At 48.6% G+C, this 15,516-nt stretch overlaps 1 protein-coding gene across 1 annotated transcript; it reads right to left on the reverse strand.

Annotated features, from left to right (window-relative positions):
- Positions 1-8,531: 8,531 nt before the first annotated feature.
- LOC117697643 (CD177 antigen-like) lies at positions 8,532-13,485 on the reverse strand. Its single transcript, XM_034488780.1, has 6 exons — positions 13,311-13,485; positions 12,601-12,713; positions 11,158-11,298; positions 9,984-10,169; positions 9,760-9,894; positions 8,532-9,447 (listed from the first exon to the last, which is right to left on the reverse strand). Exons 2-6 carry the CDS (start codon positions 12,662-12,664, stop codon positions 9,221-9,223), a joined length of 753 nt encoding a protein of 250 aa, XP_034344671.1. The 5' UTR covers positions 12,665-12,713; positions 13,311-13,485; the 3' UTR covers positions 8,532-9,220.
- Between the last annotated feature and the right edge of the window lie 2,031 nt (positions 13,486-15,516).

A 15,516-nucleotide genomic window follows, 5' to 3' on the forward strand; every position in this document is an offset into this window, starting at 1 on the left:
AATACTGGGTTTCTCTACGTGAGGAGAGGAGGGCACACAGTGGGATCCATGGCGAGTCTAGCTGCCAAGGCCTGGTTCATGGTGCTGTGTGACCAAACCTTTCCTGGGGACTCAACACTAACATCTCCTCACCCCACATTGGGATTCCTTGACAGTGCGATGTATGAATACCACCAAAGTCCAACTTGGTGAACCATGAGGTTTACAGTGGAGTTCTTTCCAGGAATACGCATGGGTGAGTGGTGACTTACAGGAGCAGAAGTCACCCAAAGACAGCTGCTTCACCAGAGCTTGCCTCAGCATGAGTGACAGCTCACAAACCTGGGAACCTGGAGCACCCTGCACAGCATGGAGGCAGGCCATGAAGCTTGAAGGTGTCCTTTCCGGGTGCCTCAGTTGGTGTAAACCTCTTGCAGACAGCTCGCATGGGTTCTGCTTCTTCCGGAAATCTGGGCTGTTGTCAGAGTCTCCCTTGCAGCTTGGCTTGTCTGAGAGTCTTCTTTGCAGCTTTTATTGTATTCTCTGTTATGGGGATTGCAGGGGGTGGGTGGGAGGCAGCTGGTGAATCCGGTTGGTTTCAGGGACTTCCTGGAGCTATTTTGAATTGTTTAGCTTCCTGGAGGTTTCTGCCTAGGATGGAATGTTTCCACATCTGAGGAAACTGTTCCATAATACTTGGGTCACTCTAAGGCTCCTTCCCAACCTGGGGCCTAACAGAGCCCTCTTGGCACTGCAGCATGAAGCACGGGGACACTCTGGGACCTAGGAGGGCAGGAGGCTGTGTCCTTCAGCTTCTCTTGTGTGTGGATTTGGTTCTCTCCTTCCACAGCGTGGCTTCTGGGAGACTGACCTGAGAACATCAGGCTTAAAGGAGCCGCCATTGCCCATTACCACACTGAACATCTTACTGTCCTGACTTCACAGAGCTTTTAGAGTTTTCATTCTGGGGTGAAATTTGTCCCCTGCCCACAAGTGGCTCTGTGGGGAAGGAGCAGGCAGTTCATATTCCACTCTCACTGTCCTGTGAGAACCCAGAAAGTAGTAAGGCAGCCCCAGTGCTGAGATGTGGCATGTCAGGAAGAGCGAATCTCGAGACACAGAAGTATCCATGTGCATCCACACATCCTCCTCAGGGGATAAATTAATGTTTTCACTGCCATGATGGAAGCCAGAAGAAAGCAGGTGAATGGTGGGAAGATTTCCTGGTGGGATAAAAGCTGGTTGTGGTAGGGGGCATGGCACCAGGTGTGTGTGGGGAGGGACATGGAGCCAAGACAGTGTCATTGGCTCCACATGGAGAGATTGGAGTGGTGGGTCCCAGGCATGAGATGGTGCCTGCTCACATTCAGGGTGGGTTATCCCCACTCAGCTAATATTCTCTGGAAAAACATTCAGCAGTCACAGCTCCAAAGGTGTGCTACATTAGTCCCCTCAGTGTCTCCTTTTCAAGTCACCTTGCCAAATACATTAATCACCATACATATCATACAGTCCTTTTATTTGTCTAGATGGAAGTTGGAGTCTTCCATAGAGAAGAGTTACTATCCCATAAGTCATTGCTCCATTATTGTAATGTTATGTCCACAAGTAACTCACATCATGAGCAGAAGAAGAGGGCAGAGATTACAGAGAACAGTACCTCAGAACTGGGGTTACAGCTGGTAGCTATCAGAAATGCCTTTTATAAGCCACCTCATCTCCCACACACAGCCTGCCTTGGCATCCCTTCCTGAACTTAAAGGTATGTGCCACCACACCCAGCTAAACAGAATTTCCTACAGATGTCACATCAGAATGCAGGGGAACCATGGTGAACAACAAACCAAGGACCAGACCCTGTATGTGAAACATGTGGCTGGAGAGACAGCTGCACCGTCAGTACATACTGCTCTTGCTGGTTCCCAGCACCCAGGTTAAATGGGCACAACCATGTACAACCCCAGCTTGAGAGACTCCAAGCCCCTCTTCTTGTACTGTGAGGGCACTGCACTCACATGCCCATGCCCATGGGCACACACAGGCAGACACACCTGATTAAAAGTAAGCTGGAGAGGCTGAGGCAGAGGAATTGAAAGCTTGAGACAAACAAGACTGCACAGCAGGGATCTGTGGGTGGGGGATCCACTTAGTACAGCTAGTCCAGGACCACAGATCTGGCTGTGGTGGCACACACCTTTAATTTCACCACTGGAGAGGCAGAGGCTGGTGGATGTCTAAGTTCAGTGCCACCCTGCTTTATGGAGAGAGTTCAAGGAATGACAGGGAAACCCTGTCTAGAAATAAGCAAAGGAAGTAATTAGGTTCACAAAAAGAGGTGTGTGTGGGGGGAGTCATGACACAGTAGGTCACCCCTGTCATTCCAGCAGAAGCCAGTTGAAGCCTAAGCAAGAGGATCAGCACAAGTTCAACATCAGACTAGTCTACCTATGGAGTTCCACATCAGTCAGAGCTATCAATGTACAGTGAGATCCTTTCTCAGATAAGTAAATAAATAAAGCCTCAGGACCACTGGGAACTTGGCTCAGGAGGGCCCATGTCTGCGGATGCTGTGAACTTTGTAAGTCTGCAAACTTTTATGAAGGAATTCTATGAGACAGATTGCAATTCCCTCCTAATGAGCATACCCCTGAACAGAAGTCACCCTCAGTTTTGGTGTGCTGCAGTGGCTGGGTCCTCACGATGTGGTACTACTTGAGAAGAATTAGACGTGGTCTTGGAGTGTGTCAGTAGGGGATGGCTTTGATGTTTCAAAGTCCAAGCCAGGCCCAGTGCCTCTCTCTTCTGCTGCCTTCAGATCCAGATATAGTACCCTCAGCTTGCCCGTGAGGAAGCAGTTGAAGTGGTTTCCTGTGTGACAGTTAGGGTGGTCATGGTGTCTCCACAGTGCTATAGAACACTGACTAAAACATACAATACATTCTGAATAAGTGATTCCCCAGGGAGGAGGAAGAAAAAGGCTCTACTTCCTGGTATTTCCCCATTCCTGGGGTGGGCTTACTCAAACCAGGGTTGATTTCAAGTCACCAATATGCCATTGACCACACACGTGAGAACATGATCAAAGGGTATGGAGGACAGAGCAGTCAGAACTTCAAGGACACCCTTGGCTACTATCTACTTTGGGGGCAGCCTGGGCTCTGTGAGGTTCTGTCAAAATGCAAAGAGAAGACAAATTTTAGGTGTATTTCTAGTGCAGTTCAGTAGTGTTGAGCATGTTCAGGGTGTGGTCGGCAGATCCCCAGAGCACACTGACACACTGCCATTTACAAAGACCCTCAGGGCTGTGGCTGTAGACTGCTCATCTCCATGCATAAAGCATCAGTTCCATCTGCAGCACTGTATGAGCCAGGCAAGTGTGGATGCATACCTACAATCCCAGAGCATGTGTGATGGTGTCTACTTACTTCCAACATAACTCAAATTCCAGGTGAATGCATGTGACAGAGATTTATTGTCATCAACCTGCTACTGGTGGTTCAAGGCCACAGAACAGACTCTGGAGCTAATGTGCAACAAGGAGCCAGGATTTCACAGAATATTTAAGTTTGCAGACTACAAACATTTGTGCCAAGTTATTGTTATATTTTCCCACCAGTCATGATATGAGTTGGTTCCTGGGCCTGGGAACATGAACTTAGTTTAACCCTGCTGGCAAGATGAAGAAATTGTCTCTTAAATGACTTGACAGAGCCAACTGTCTCCTTACAACAGAAGCTGTTCAGCTATTGGGAAGTCCCTAGCTCCCCTAGGGCCTTGGACCTTGAACTTAATTTCTCTATGATTAAATGGAGTTTGAAAACAAAATGGCAGCATTTAGAACAATTATCTTCTCCTTGTTCCCAGTAAGAACAAATGTCTGTTAAAATGTGTTGGGAGCCGACTTTTAGCAGAAAGTGGCTAGAAAGGAGCTATCCACATGCTATCCACGCCATATATGCCTGCAAGGTGTACGTGGTACTTATGCCTGCAAGGCGCACGGTGCAATCCATGCCTATAAGGCTTACGTCATATCCTACAAGGCACGTGGCAAAAGTATATAAATACCCCAGATTTCCCTTCAATAAATGAGACTTGATCAGAACCTCTGTCTTGTCTCCGTACTGTGCATCTCTTCCCCTTATCCCCCCTCTCTCTCTCTAGACCCTGACTCGAAGACTGGAGCAGCAGTTTGAGCTGAGCAGTGGTGGCTCACGCCTTTAATCCCAGTTTGGGAGGCCAAGCCAGGCAGAGCAGAGCAGGTCGCAACATTTTTGTTATAGTAACTATTCAGGCGTTGTTAAGTCTTTTGTCTCTAGCCAGGCAGAGCAGAGCAGGCCGCAACAAAAGTTACATGGTGGCCTATTTCTTAGTCATGGTTGGACATCTATTGTTACCCTGTCCAAGGATCAAGAATCATTGTGCAAGAAGGGAAAGAAAAAAAAGAAATGGGTGGATTGTTGGATAACAGCTCCTCTAAGATCGGAACATTCCACCCTGCAGGGAGTTCCAAAGGCAGGAAGTTGAAGAACTCAATACAGCTTCAGGGAGCCCCTGAAACCAACCAGATTCAAGAAAAGCAGTAAAAATTTCAAAGAAGACTCTTAAAGCAAAAGCTGCAAAGGAGACTCTAACACTAGGCCAGCTGCCTGAAGAAACAAACAAACCAGAATGCAGCCAAGCTGTCTGCAAGGGGTTTGCACCAACTGAGGCACCCGGAAAGGACACCCTCAAGCTTCATGGCCTGCCTCCATGCTGTGCAGGGTGCTCCAGGTTCCCAGGTTTGTGAGCTGTCACTCATGCTGAGGCAAGCTCTGGTGAAGCAGCTGTCTTTGGGTGACTTCTGCTCCTGTAAGTCACCACTCACCCATGCGTATTCCTGGAAAGAACTCCACTGTAAACCTCATGGTTCACCAAGTTGGACTTTGGTGGTATTCATACATCAGCTTTCCTATGTCTTCATGTGCAAATCCCCTCTTTGTCCCTATGCCCCTGATACAGTCCCACAAGCAAGGGGGCATCTCACAGGGTCTGGGAAGAAAAGGACATGAGACACATTCTAGTGTGACAGAACTCCTCAGCTCCTGTAAGTCACCACTCACCCATGCGTATTTCTAGAAGTAACAGCACTATAAAACTCATTAGGTTGGAGACACCCAAGTACATGCTACAGCCATGCTGCCCTGAGGCAGGCAGAAGAAAGACTCCCAAACGCCCTCCCAGGTCCTGTCTTCCTAATGAGGCTGAAAAGAAGACACCCAAGCTTCTCTTGTGGACACCGTTACAATGGACCAACATGTGAGGGAGAGCTGGGAAAGATGGAGCAGGTGGTGGAGAGATGGAAGAGAAAGTGAAGCCTGGGGAGTTGTACACTGTGGAGAAAGGTGGAGTTGGAGACATTGTAGCAGTGAGGAGTAGGCAGCTATGAGGAGGCCATACTGAGGTCCTGGCCTGGGCTGTGTTCCTGCTACAGCTGGGGTCTGTGTAGATATCTGTGGCCTGAGTTACCATCAAAGGTCAAACAGATGTCCATGGTCTGAGCTGTCAGAGAGAACATGTGGATGTCTGAAGGCCATGCTCCTGTGGGGCAGGGGGAGCATGCTGATCTGAGTAGCCTGTGCTGCCTCCTCAGGCCATGGAGACATATAGACGCATGCTGCTGCCAGGGCCATGTCTGGATCAGGTTCTGTGTTGATGCCCGAGGCCCATGTTACCACCAAAGGCCATGCAGATGTACCTAGTCTGGACTGCCACCTGAGTCACTATGCTGAACTGTCTCTGCCCCTTGTCAGCTATCACACTCAGGAGAGATGGGCCTATCTCTAACCTGGGCAGCACAGTAGAGCTGACCCTTATGGCAGGAGAGTCAGTGAGCCAGCCTGGGGGGGGGAGCATGGGGGAGATGGCCATGCCCATACTCAGCCAGGGGTGCCTTGGGTGATGGAGATATACCCTCCCCCTTTCCCCTGCCAGCCTTTAGCAGGAGGGAGAGATGGCCTTGAGGTCATGAGAGTAGGTGAGGTGGCTTCGCCCTTCACTGGCTGCAGAACTCAGGATAGGAGGTTTTGCACTTCTCCTGGGTAGAGCACTAGAGATGACCCTGGGAGTAAAGGCATGGGTGAGCTGGCCAGAAAGTCATGCGAGCAGGATAGCTGAGCTTACCCGTTTCAGGCTGCAGCATTAGGTGAGCTAGCTGGGGCAGTGCTGGAGAGCTCACTCTGCTGTTACTAGCACAGGAGAGCCAAGGGGCTGATCAACTCAGCCACCTTCCAGTCCACATCTAATCACCTATGACCTGCTGGAGCATGTGAATAGGCCCATTCTACAGAACCAAAGCTGTCCCAAAACATTCAGCAGCAGTGAGGCCATCATTGTCCAAATTACTAAATAAATAAATAAATAAATAAAAACAGAAAATAAATTATTCTGAATAGCCATACCACCCTACCACCCCATGCCTTATTTTTAAATAATGTGAAAGTTGCCCATTGGCTATTTCCACAAAGGACTGGTCTTGAGGGTTATACAGAATGCCTATGATGAGGGTCATATCAACCTGTTGGCAAAATTCCTGAAAAGGCTGAGGAGTGTGGGCAGGAACATTGCCAGTTTGTATTACTTTCATGAGGCATAAATTCGCAAAAGCCAGTGCTACATCATCTGCAGTATTTAATAAAAAATTAATATTTTAATGAGCAATAAAAATTTAAGGAATTAATCTAGTTTTTTGGTAAATAGTTCTTTTAGCACTGCATTATTTGTAGAAAGCAGAATATCATCTACATAATGAATAATAAAAGCAAGAGGAAACAATTTTTTAGTTCTCTTTAAAGCAATAGCAACAAACTTTTGACATGAAGTTGGTCTATTTGTCATTTCTCATTTTTTTCCTCATTGAATGACTCTCGACAGTTGAGGCCCTGTCAGCCCTTGGAGGACTACAGCCAGTGATAACCCTTGAGTATACAGAGGCCCACGAGTAGCACCAAGGAGAATATAATCATTAACACCTCCCTCCTTTCTAAAAGGATGGATGGCGTCTGGCAAGCAGCATTGGCATTCTCAGTATGCCAGTTGCTTAGCAATAACCATTCCTGCCTCTCTGTCAATCACCAGGCGATTGACTGCCTGCAAGAAATGAGAAGCAAAATCTAGATATGGCTCATCAGGCCCCTGTGTAATTTAGGAAAGTTCCTCTGTATTTTTTTCAGAATCTGATATCTTACACCATGTTTGCAGTGCCAAGGCGTTTATTTGTTCTTAAGCTTTAGGAGGATGTAAAATCTGTCACTAGTGTTACTATGCAAGCCTTCTCCTGTGGGCATATGATTTTCTTGATTTCTAATACCTTGGTACTGACTTTTTGAATACTTGGTCTTTTTCACTAAATATTCACCTCTGAAAGACAAGCTTTGCTGAGATCCTCCAGTCAGAGGGAACAAAATAGCAAGAAACAGAATCAAGGAGACAATGTAAAAGGGGGTGGTTGGCCCACGCTGAGCACAAGCCTGCTTCAGAGGCTTGAGTCTTAAATGAAATGGCTACATAATTCTTAACTCACTACCCTAGTTTGTCAGGATCCAGCATTCACTCATCAGGAAAAGAAAGAACTCCTTCCATGTCTTCTTCCGTGCCTGGGCTCAATACAGGGTCTCTTGTCTGGGAGACCAGTACAGTGACTGGAAAGGAGTTAATTTTTTTAAATAGAGGGTGAGAAACCTCCCCAATAATATTTTCTGATTGAGAGCAATCAGACAAGAGATAAATCAAAGCAGCATCCAACAGTCTCTGCAGCATCAGGACCCGCACTGAGGGACAGGGGTTGGGAGCAGAGGAAATTGGAACTGGAGGTGCAGGTGCAAAATCCCCATGAGGAGGAGGAGGAGGAAGAAGAGGAGGAGCAGGAGTAGGAGGAGGAAAAGGAAGAGGAGGAGGAAGAGGAAGATGCTCAGTCTCCTCACAGAGAGACTACATGATGTATCTTCAGGTTTAATCCTTCTGTTTGCAGTGCTAGCTCTGCTCGTTCCAGATCGTTTTCATTTTTTATTTTAACTTTATCCCTTTTCTCTCTTACTGTTTTTATTTCTTTCCACAGCTGAAAAGCATCTCTGGGAATTATTTCAGGTTCCTTTGCAGCAAATTCACCTTGAATTGCTCATTTTAACCAGGACCAAGTTGTGGGATCCAGAGATCACTCTTCAGGGAAAGAAGGCTGAAGTTCACTCATGAACTCCAGGGATTTCATCAGCTGATGGTGTCCTGCCTGCTTCAGCTCCTTCCTCCAGCAACAAAGTTTGCAGAACTTCTGCATACAAAAGTTGTTTCTCCAACTCTGCCTGTGCCATCACTTAAGATTCAGTTAAGTCTCCTGCCTTCCTATACTTGTGTGTGCAGGGTTCCCAGCAGTTCCTCGCCTCCAACTGCTTTCTCCTTTCTCGGTTTTCCTTTATAAAATTCCCATATTTCAGGTCCCTGTTCCTGGCCACACTAATAGGCACCCATGCTCTCTTACTGGTCAATTGATATGACCATAAGGAATTAAACCAGGCAGGGTAGAGGGTCCGCAGCAAGACTGAGCTGTGAAAATTTTATTGAGAGCAGTCAGATTGCTTATACCTTTATTAGAAACAGAATCTAATGGCAATCACCAGTATACAATTGTAGTTTCCAGGATACAATGACATTTGCAGGGCACACAGGGCACAAAGGATTAGTGACTAAGATGGTCCTGTCAGGCTTCCATGCTTTCTTTACTACTCTGGGAACATACAGAGGAACACAAATTATTCCTAAATGACGCTTCACTGCTTCTGGGAGCACACCAGTCTCTCAGGAACTGGAAACACATGTTGTGCCCCAGGAGCCATGGATGCTAATCTGAAAAACCTATGACACATGTCACTTAAGGCAGCTAGGCCGAGTCCCCTGTACAAATCCTGGCAGGAAGTCTCTCATGGATTCCACTGTGTGCCCTCCTCTCCTCACGTAGAGAAACCCAGTATTTGGTAAATAACAGCAACTTTATTTTCCACATGTGCGGTCAGTGTGCGGTTGTCCGCTCTGGAGCAGGGTGAGTTCAGTGGCTCCCATATCTAAACATGAGGAGGCAGAGTGTGTGGGGGAGGGATGAGGGCACCCGACAGCACAGGCTGACAGTGCCCGGTCTCAGGTCTTTGGGTTATGAGATCAGAGGAGGGCTGAGTATGGATAGCCAAGAGGGATTAAGTATGGCTGGGAAATGCATTCAGCAAAGAGAACAGATCTTTGTAAACAAAGGGCTGAGAAAAGCCCTGAGCCCTAACATCCAGACTGGGAGGGTGCTCGGGACAAGTACATGTGAGAATGAAGTGGTGATATTTTGATCAGAGGCTTCTATTATGGAGAAGATCCCAACTGAAGTTTGGTTGTTCAATAGGTCTTTGGCAGAGTTGGTCAGGCATCCATCAATGCTAAAGATGATATTGAGCCCACCTACAATATAAAGATCCAGTCAGGGGTAAAGGATGTACAGGGATACACCAGTCAACGTGAAAAACAAAACAACAACAACACACAACTCACACCCAGTAGTTCAGGCTCCAGCCCTTCTCCTGTGGACTAAGGACTCTCAGTCCAAGTCCTGAATTTCTCTCAGACCCAGGGTTCTAGACTCCAGCCTCACTTCCTCTGTTACAGCAATCCATGCCTCTGCCCTCCACTCTGAGACCCAGGAGTCAGCAGCACCCATCCCTTCTCCTGAGTCCCTGGAGCCATGGCCCTGGGGATGCAGACTTCGTGACTGACCTCCTTCTACAGTTATGTCACTGTAATAGCAGTGGGTGGCCATAGGGCAGAGCATAAATTTGCCTTCTTGGGAGCAGGAACCCTGAAACTTCAAGCAGACAGGACACTCACTGGATTTTTTCTTCTTAGAAAAGGCTGAGGAGAGAGAAGGAGAGGCAGTAGAGCATGCTGTCAGCTGCAGGCAGGGGCTGGTCCCTCAAACGCTGGGTCCCCTGGTCACATACATGCAAGTGACAGGTTGTTAAGTAGGACACTGGTGCTGTCAGCGTTGTTGCATAGTTCAGTGTCACAGAAGTGGACATAAGAGGCGGCCACTATTCCAGGTCCTCCGGAAAACTTCTGGATATCAAGGGTCGTCTTACTCTCAGCTTTGCTGGTGCCTTTGCTCCCCAATAGGAGAGATTTTATACCTAAGGGCATAGAAGAGAGAATACCAGACAAGAAAGGGATGGGTGGTGAGAGAAAAGAAAGGAAAGGAAAGGAAAGGAAAGGAAAGGAAAGGAAAGGAAAGGGAAGGAAAGGAAAGAAAACCCCAGTTCTTGGGCCCCTTGATGCTCCCACTCAGGGACAGGACAATCCTCAGTGACAACAGAACAGATCTTGAGCTGAGTCTGCCACAGACTGAAGCCCAAACCTGGCTCCCTCTGCTCTGCCCCTTGCTCTGCCCCTGTTACCAGGCCCCTCCACACAGTCTCCCCTGAGCCCCGCAGCACCCTGCAGCCTCACTCTGGTCAGCATCTCTTTCCCCTGCTGGGGTCTCTCTCCACTCTGCCCTTCACACCACACTTGGCTCCCTGTGCTCTGCTTCTCTCTCCTTCCCACTTCCCAGCAGAGCTGCAGAGGAACTCAGGCTTAGCAGAACCCAACACAGGCGTTCAGCATGCATCCACATTTCCAACCTTCCATACTTATCCCTCCTTCCTTCCTCCCTTCCTTCCTTTCTTCCTCCCTTCCTTCCTCCCTTCCCTCATACCTCCTTTCCTCCCTTCCTCTCTCCCTCCATCCATCCCTTCCTCCATCACTTTGTCTCTCCATCCCTTCCTCCCTTTTTCCTCTCCCTTCCTGGGCCCCAAGTCTCCTCTAGTCCAGGCTGCTCTTGAAGTCCCAAGGTTGCTGCAGATGAAGCTGACTGTCTCCACCCACAGCCCCATGCTGGCATTATAGGCACTCAGGACAACACCCAGGTCATGTGGGACAAGGGTTCAAGCCCAGGGTTTTTCTTTTAATTAGCATATAGATCTTCATTGTACACCCTCATCACAGGTTAGTAGAACAAGGCACAGAGATAGGAGATCCCAGGATTATGGGTAGATGGGCAGAAATGCAGGACGTAGAATCCAGGGCAGGGCTGGGCCTGGTCCAGGGTAGGAGTGTGTCCCTCCAGCTCAGACCACGCACCTACATCTATGAGCAGAAGTGTCTCCTGACATATCTTAGGATGTGCAGCTTTAGTGGTCCCAACTGATTTCCACTCAACTGCTTTCTTAGTGAAGCCAGTGTCAAGTTGCACCATGATTCCCTTGTGACAAGTCAGAGTAACTGTGGAGAGGAAAATCAGGGTTTGTGAGAGTCAAGAAGCCCACCATGTCTGTGCCTACAGCTTCTGGGCTAAGGGAGGCCATCGCAAACTCCTGAGTCATACAGGATGGCTGTGACATCTCTGTTTGCATTAAGGTAGGACTCAGAACTCATTACTTCCAAGCACCCCCACTATTCTAGGTGGCCCATAGTGGGAGGCTGACTTCTCATTCCTCAGCTGCCTCACTCCTGCAAACCAGACCTGCACTCTCTCTGCTCCACCCCACCCACCTCCTCCCCATCTTACTCAAGGTGGCTCCTTTACCCTAGCTGCTCCAGCTGCAGCTCTGCCCCCATGCTCATCCACTCTTTCTCTGCAGCCCATGTTACAGTCCCCAGAAAACCCTGTGACTTACTCTGCACAGTCTCTGCAGATCCTGAGCCCGGTCACACCTCTAATGCCTCCAGCTAGCAAAGATGACAGCAAGGCCTTTCCCTGCCTGTCATGGGTCTCTCTGATCTCCCTTTACTTCTCCCTACTGTATTTACTCCCCACCCCAGCAGCCCACGGGTCTGCATAAAGGATTAGGTATTCATGGCAGGCCTCTGGGAAGCCCTGAGAAGTTAGAAATTTCTGGTAGGGCCACATCTCCCCAGAATAAAATTCTCATCTTCAAGAGCTGAAGCAGTGTTTTAGTGGTTAAAATACTCACTACTGTTCCAAGGATTGCGTTTGACCCAAGAACATATGAGTACATACCCTCGTGCAGGCAGAGACAGACAGACAGACAGACACATGCCCCTATACATAATTTAAAATAGCAAAGATACATCTAAAACGTCTGAGTTCTTAGAAAGGCTGCCAGGCTCCTGTGTGACTCAGCCTTCCTATGTCTTCATGTGCAAACCCCCTCTTTGTCCCTATGCCCCTGATACAGTCCTACAGGCAAGGGGGCATCACACAGGGTCTGGGAAGAAAAGGACATGAGACACATTCTAGTGTGACAGAACTCCTCAGGGGAAGGCAAGGAGACAAGGAACACAGGGGACAATATGCTGGTCACCCATTATTGAGGATGGAACAAGAGACATGTAATCTCTGATTTCCTGTCTGAAAAGGTGGGCAGGGTGCTGGTCTCCAACAGTGGTAGGAGAGCTAGGTGTCGCCAGACACAAGGTCCTTCTCAGGCCTCTGCACATGGTTTCCTCCTCCCATGTCTGTGAATGTTTTCTCCTCCAATCTGTTAAGAGACACTAAATGAGACGTAGAGCTTTCTGACATCCAAATGATGACTGCCAGTTGCTCTTCTGTTCCACCCTCACCTGAGCAGGGGAAGAAGCCCAGCAGAGAGAGGAGCAGGACATACTGGATGCAGCAGGCTCCCATGGCTTCTCTGAGGCTGGGAAGAGCTGATCAGGACATGGGAACTGATAACCTACAGGAGTCAATTCAACCAGACAGAGAGGGGTTAATCCTTGTTTTCTAGACAGAGACAGTTCCAGGAACATAGCACAATGGGCCCAGGAGCCCTCTGATTTAAGCCTCAGTCAGGACTTCAGATTCCAAGCAGAATCTTCTTAAGGCCTCGGCTTCTAAATCTTCAGGACCAAGCTCTACCACAACCACAGCTGGAATTCTGAAGGCCCTGGTTCGTCTGTCCGAGGAATGTAGCATTTAGGTTCCATTTTCACACCCCCGACTCCCCAGGACCCAGGATTCTAGTTGTGCAGCTTCCTTCTTCACGCCTCAGAGTACAGTCCTCAGCCCTGAGTCAAGAAGGAGCGCAATCCCTGGTCTCCTCCTTCAGTCATGGCTATTCAGACCCCAGATGCTGCCCTTAGACACAAAGCCCAGAACTGAGCACTCTTCAAAGACCCAGGGAACAAACCCAGTAACAGCAAACCCCTCTTCCCTCAGTTTAGAGTGCCCAGGTCCGAGTTCTCCCTTACAACCAACACATCAGTACCCGTTTTCCCTTCGTCAGATTCAGGCGTCCATGCCCTAGCCCTCCTCTCTCAGACTGAAGACCCACCTTCGGCCTCTTCTCTCTCTTTTCCCCTGCTTGTCCTCACTGGCTCCTTTCCTCAGGACTAGGGGATTTGGTCTCTCACTGCTCCTTTTCCACTTAAGTAGAAAATTCTTTCTGGCTTCAGAATATGGTCACCAGAAACTCGGGCTTCAGTTGTGATCTGAAGTAACGTATCTGCGCATGCGCGACTGCTGTCGGGCGCACAAAAGTGGCAACCTCCGCCAAGCAAGACAGTTGAAGTCCCATTTGTTGACAAGCATTCATCACATGCCTCCATTGGATAAGCCTGGAGAATTGCTGCATTTCATTGGTTCGCAGAGAAGCCAATTACAGAATGCCATAGAAAGCACGCATGTGTAGAAAATGAGTGTTCAGCAACGGTCAGTGGCAGTTACTGCGGAGATCATCCTTCAATCGCAGGGTCGCATTAGGTATCTAGGAGGGCTCTGTGAGGAACGCCCTTTGCCCTGTCACTGGAGATGCTTCTAAATTGTACGGATGAGCAGGAAGCAGGTGAATGCGCAGACTGCCACCACAGATATTTACCCTCCCGGAAAGATGACTGTTCAGATTAGACATAGATGTCAATTCTTTTATTACATTTAATTCGGTATGTTTATCTGTTGATTCACATGTGTCAAGGGTCATGTGACAGAGGACAATTTGAGGAGTGAGTTTACTCCTTCTACCGTTTTGGTACCATAAATCAAATGTAGGATGTCAGGTTTGGCAACTGGTACCTTTATGTCTTGAGTAATCTTGCTCCTTCTTGCCATTTTTGTTAGAAATATAAATACATTCACTATATAAAGTAATTAGTTTTTTTTGCAAAGTTTCCTTAAGTTCATATAGTATATTTGACTATTATTTCTTGATGCAGAATCTGCTAGCCCAGGATGGCCTTGAACCCTCTGTGTAGCTGAAAATCACCTTGAACTTCTGATCCCTCTGACCCAGATTCCTGAGTCCTGGGTTCAGTGGCGGGCGCCACCATTTACGCAGCACTGGAATGGAAGCAGCGCCTGTGCCTGCTGGGCCAGCGCTCTACAGCTGAGCCCCAGCCTGGGCTCTGGCTTCATGTCTGTGTCTACTATTACCCTTCCCCCTTCCAACGGCCTTTACTTTCTTGTCCTTCCCCCGTCTAGATGCTACACAAAGGAGAACACGTGTGCCTTTTGTCTTTCTGCCTCTGGCTGATTCTGCTTTACACAGTGTCCTCCTGAGAGGGGCAGGAATGTGTATATAATGGCTGCTTAGGACGGCACCTCACACAGCACGCTGTCTTTACCCGCTGCTGGACTCGCTGCTGTTGTGAATGGTGCAGTGACCATCGAGGGCAGGCAGGCGTCCCCAGGCACCCAGAGTGCGGATGCTTTGTTCTGTGGCACAGCTGTACCACATGGGGGTTCAGAGGGGATCGCGCTGTAACACGTGGGGGTTCAGAGGGGATCGCGCTGTAACACGTGGGGGTTCAGAGGGGATCATGCTGTAACACATGGGGGTTCAGAGGGGATCGCGCTGTAACACGTGGGGTTCAGAGGGGATCACGCTGTAACACGTGGGGGTTCAGAGGGGATCACGCTGTAACACGTGGGGGTTCAGAGGGGATCGCGCTGTAACACGTGGGGGTTCAGAGGGGATCGCGCTGTAACACGTGGGGGTTCAGAGGGGATCACGCTGTAACACGTGGGGTTCAGAGGGGATCACGCTGTAACACGTGGGGGTTCAGAGGGGATCACGCTGTAACACGTGGGGGTTCAGAGGGGATCACGCTGTAACACATGGGGGTTCAGAGGGGATCACGCTGTAACACATGGGGGTTCAGAAGGGATCATGGTGTTGCAAGCTTCCTTGCTTTGAAGGAAGGAGGCATCGACTATGTGATAATATTTTGTGAGTTATCACATAGGTAAATATACATGATGTCGTGAGTGAATATTTATTATATCTTTATTATTATGCGTGTTTGCCTGCATGTATGTCTGTGCACCACTTGGTTGCCTGGTACATGCAGAGGTCAGAAGAGGGCATGGGATCTGCAGGATCTGGACTTACAGACAGTTTTGAGCTGCTGTGTGGGTGGGTGCTAGGAATTGAACCTAGATCTTCTTGAGAGCAGCCAATACTCGTAACCACTAAGCCATATCTCCAGGCTCAAATATTTATTTTAAACAGAGAAAATGTCACAAAGGAGAAAAGATATCAGTGA

The sequence above is a fragment of the Arvicanthis niloticus genome, chromosome 1, assembly GCF_011762505.2.
Source record: "Arvicanthis niloticus isolate mArvNil1 chromosome 1, mArvNil1.pat.X, whole genome shotgun sequence".
In the NCBI taxonomy this organism is placed as follows: Eukaryota; Metazoa; Chordata; class Mammalia; order Rodentia; family Muridae; genus Arvicanthis; species Arvicanthis niloticus.

Coding starts and splice junctions, on each gene's coding strand:
- LOC117697643 (XM_034488780.1), bottom strand. CDS start 12,664: ATGGGAGCCTGCTGCATCCAGTATGTCCTGCTCCTCTCTCTGCTGGGC. Junction 11,299..12,600: donor GGGCTTCTTCCCCTGCTCAG/GTGAGGGTGGAA, acceptor TCCTCTCCACAG/TTACTCTGACTTGTCACAAG. Junction 10,170..11,157: donor ACTTCTGCTCATAGATGTAG/GTGCGTGGTCTG, acceptor CTATGCCCTTAG/GTATAAAATCTCTCCTATTG.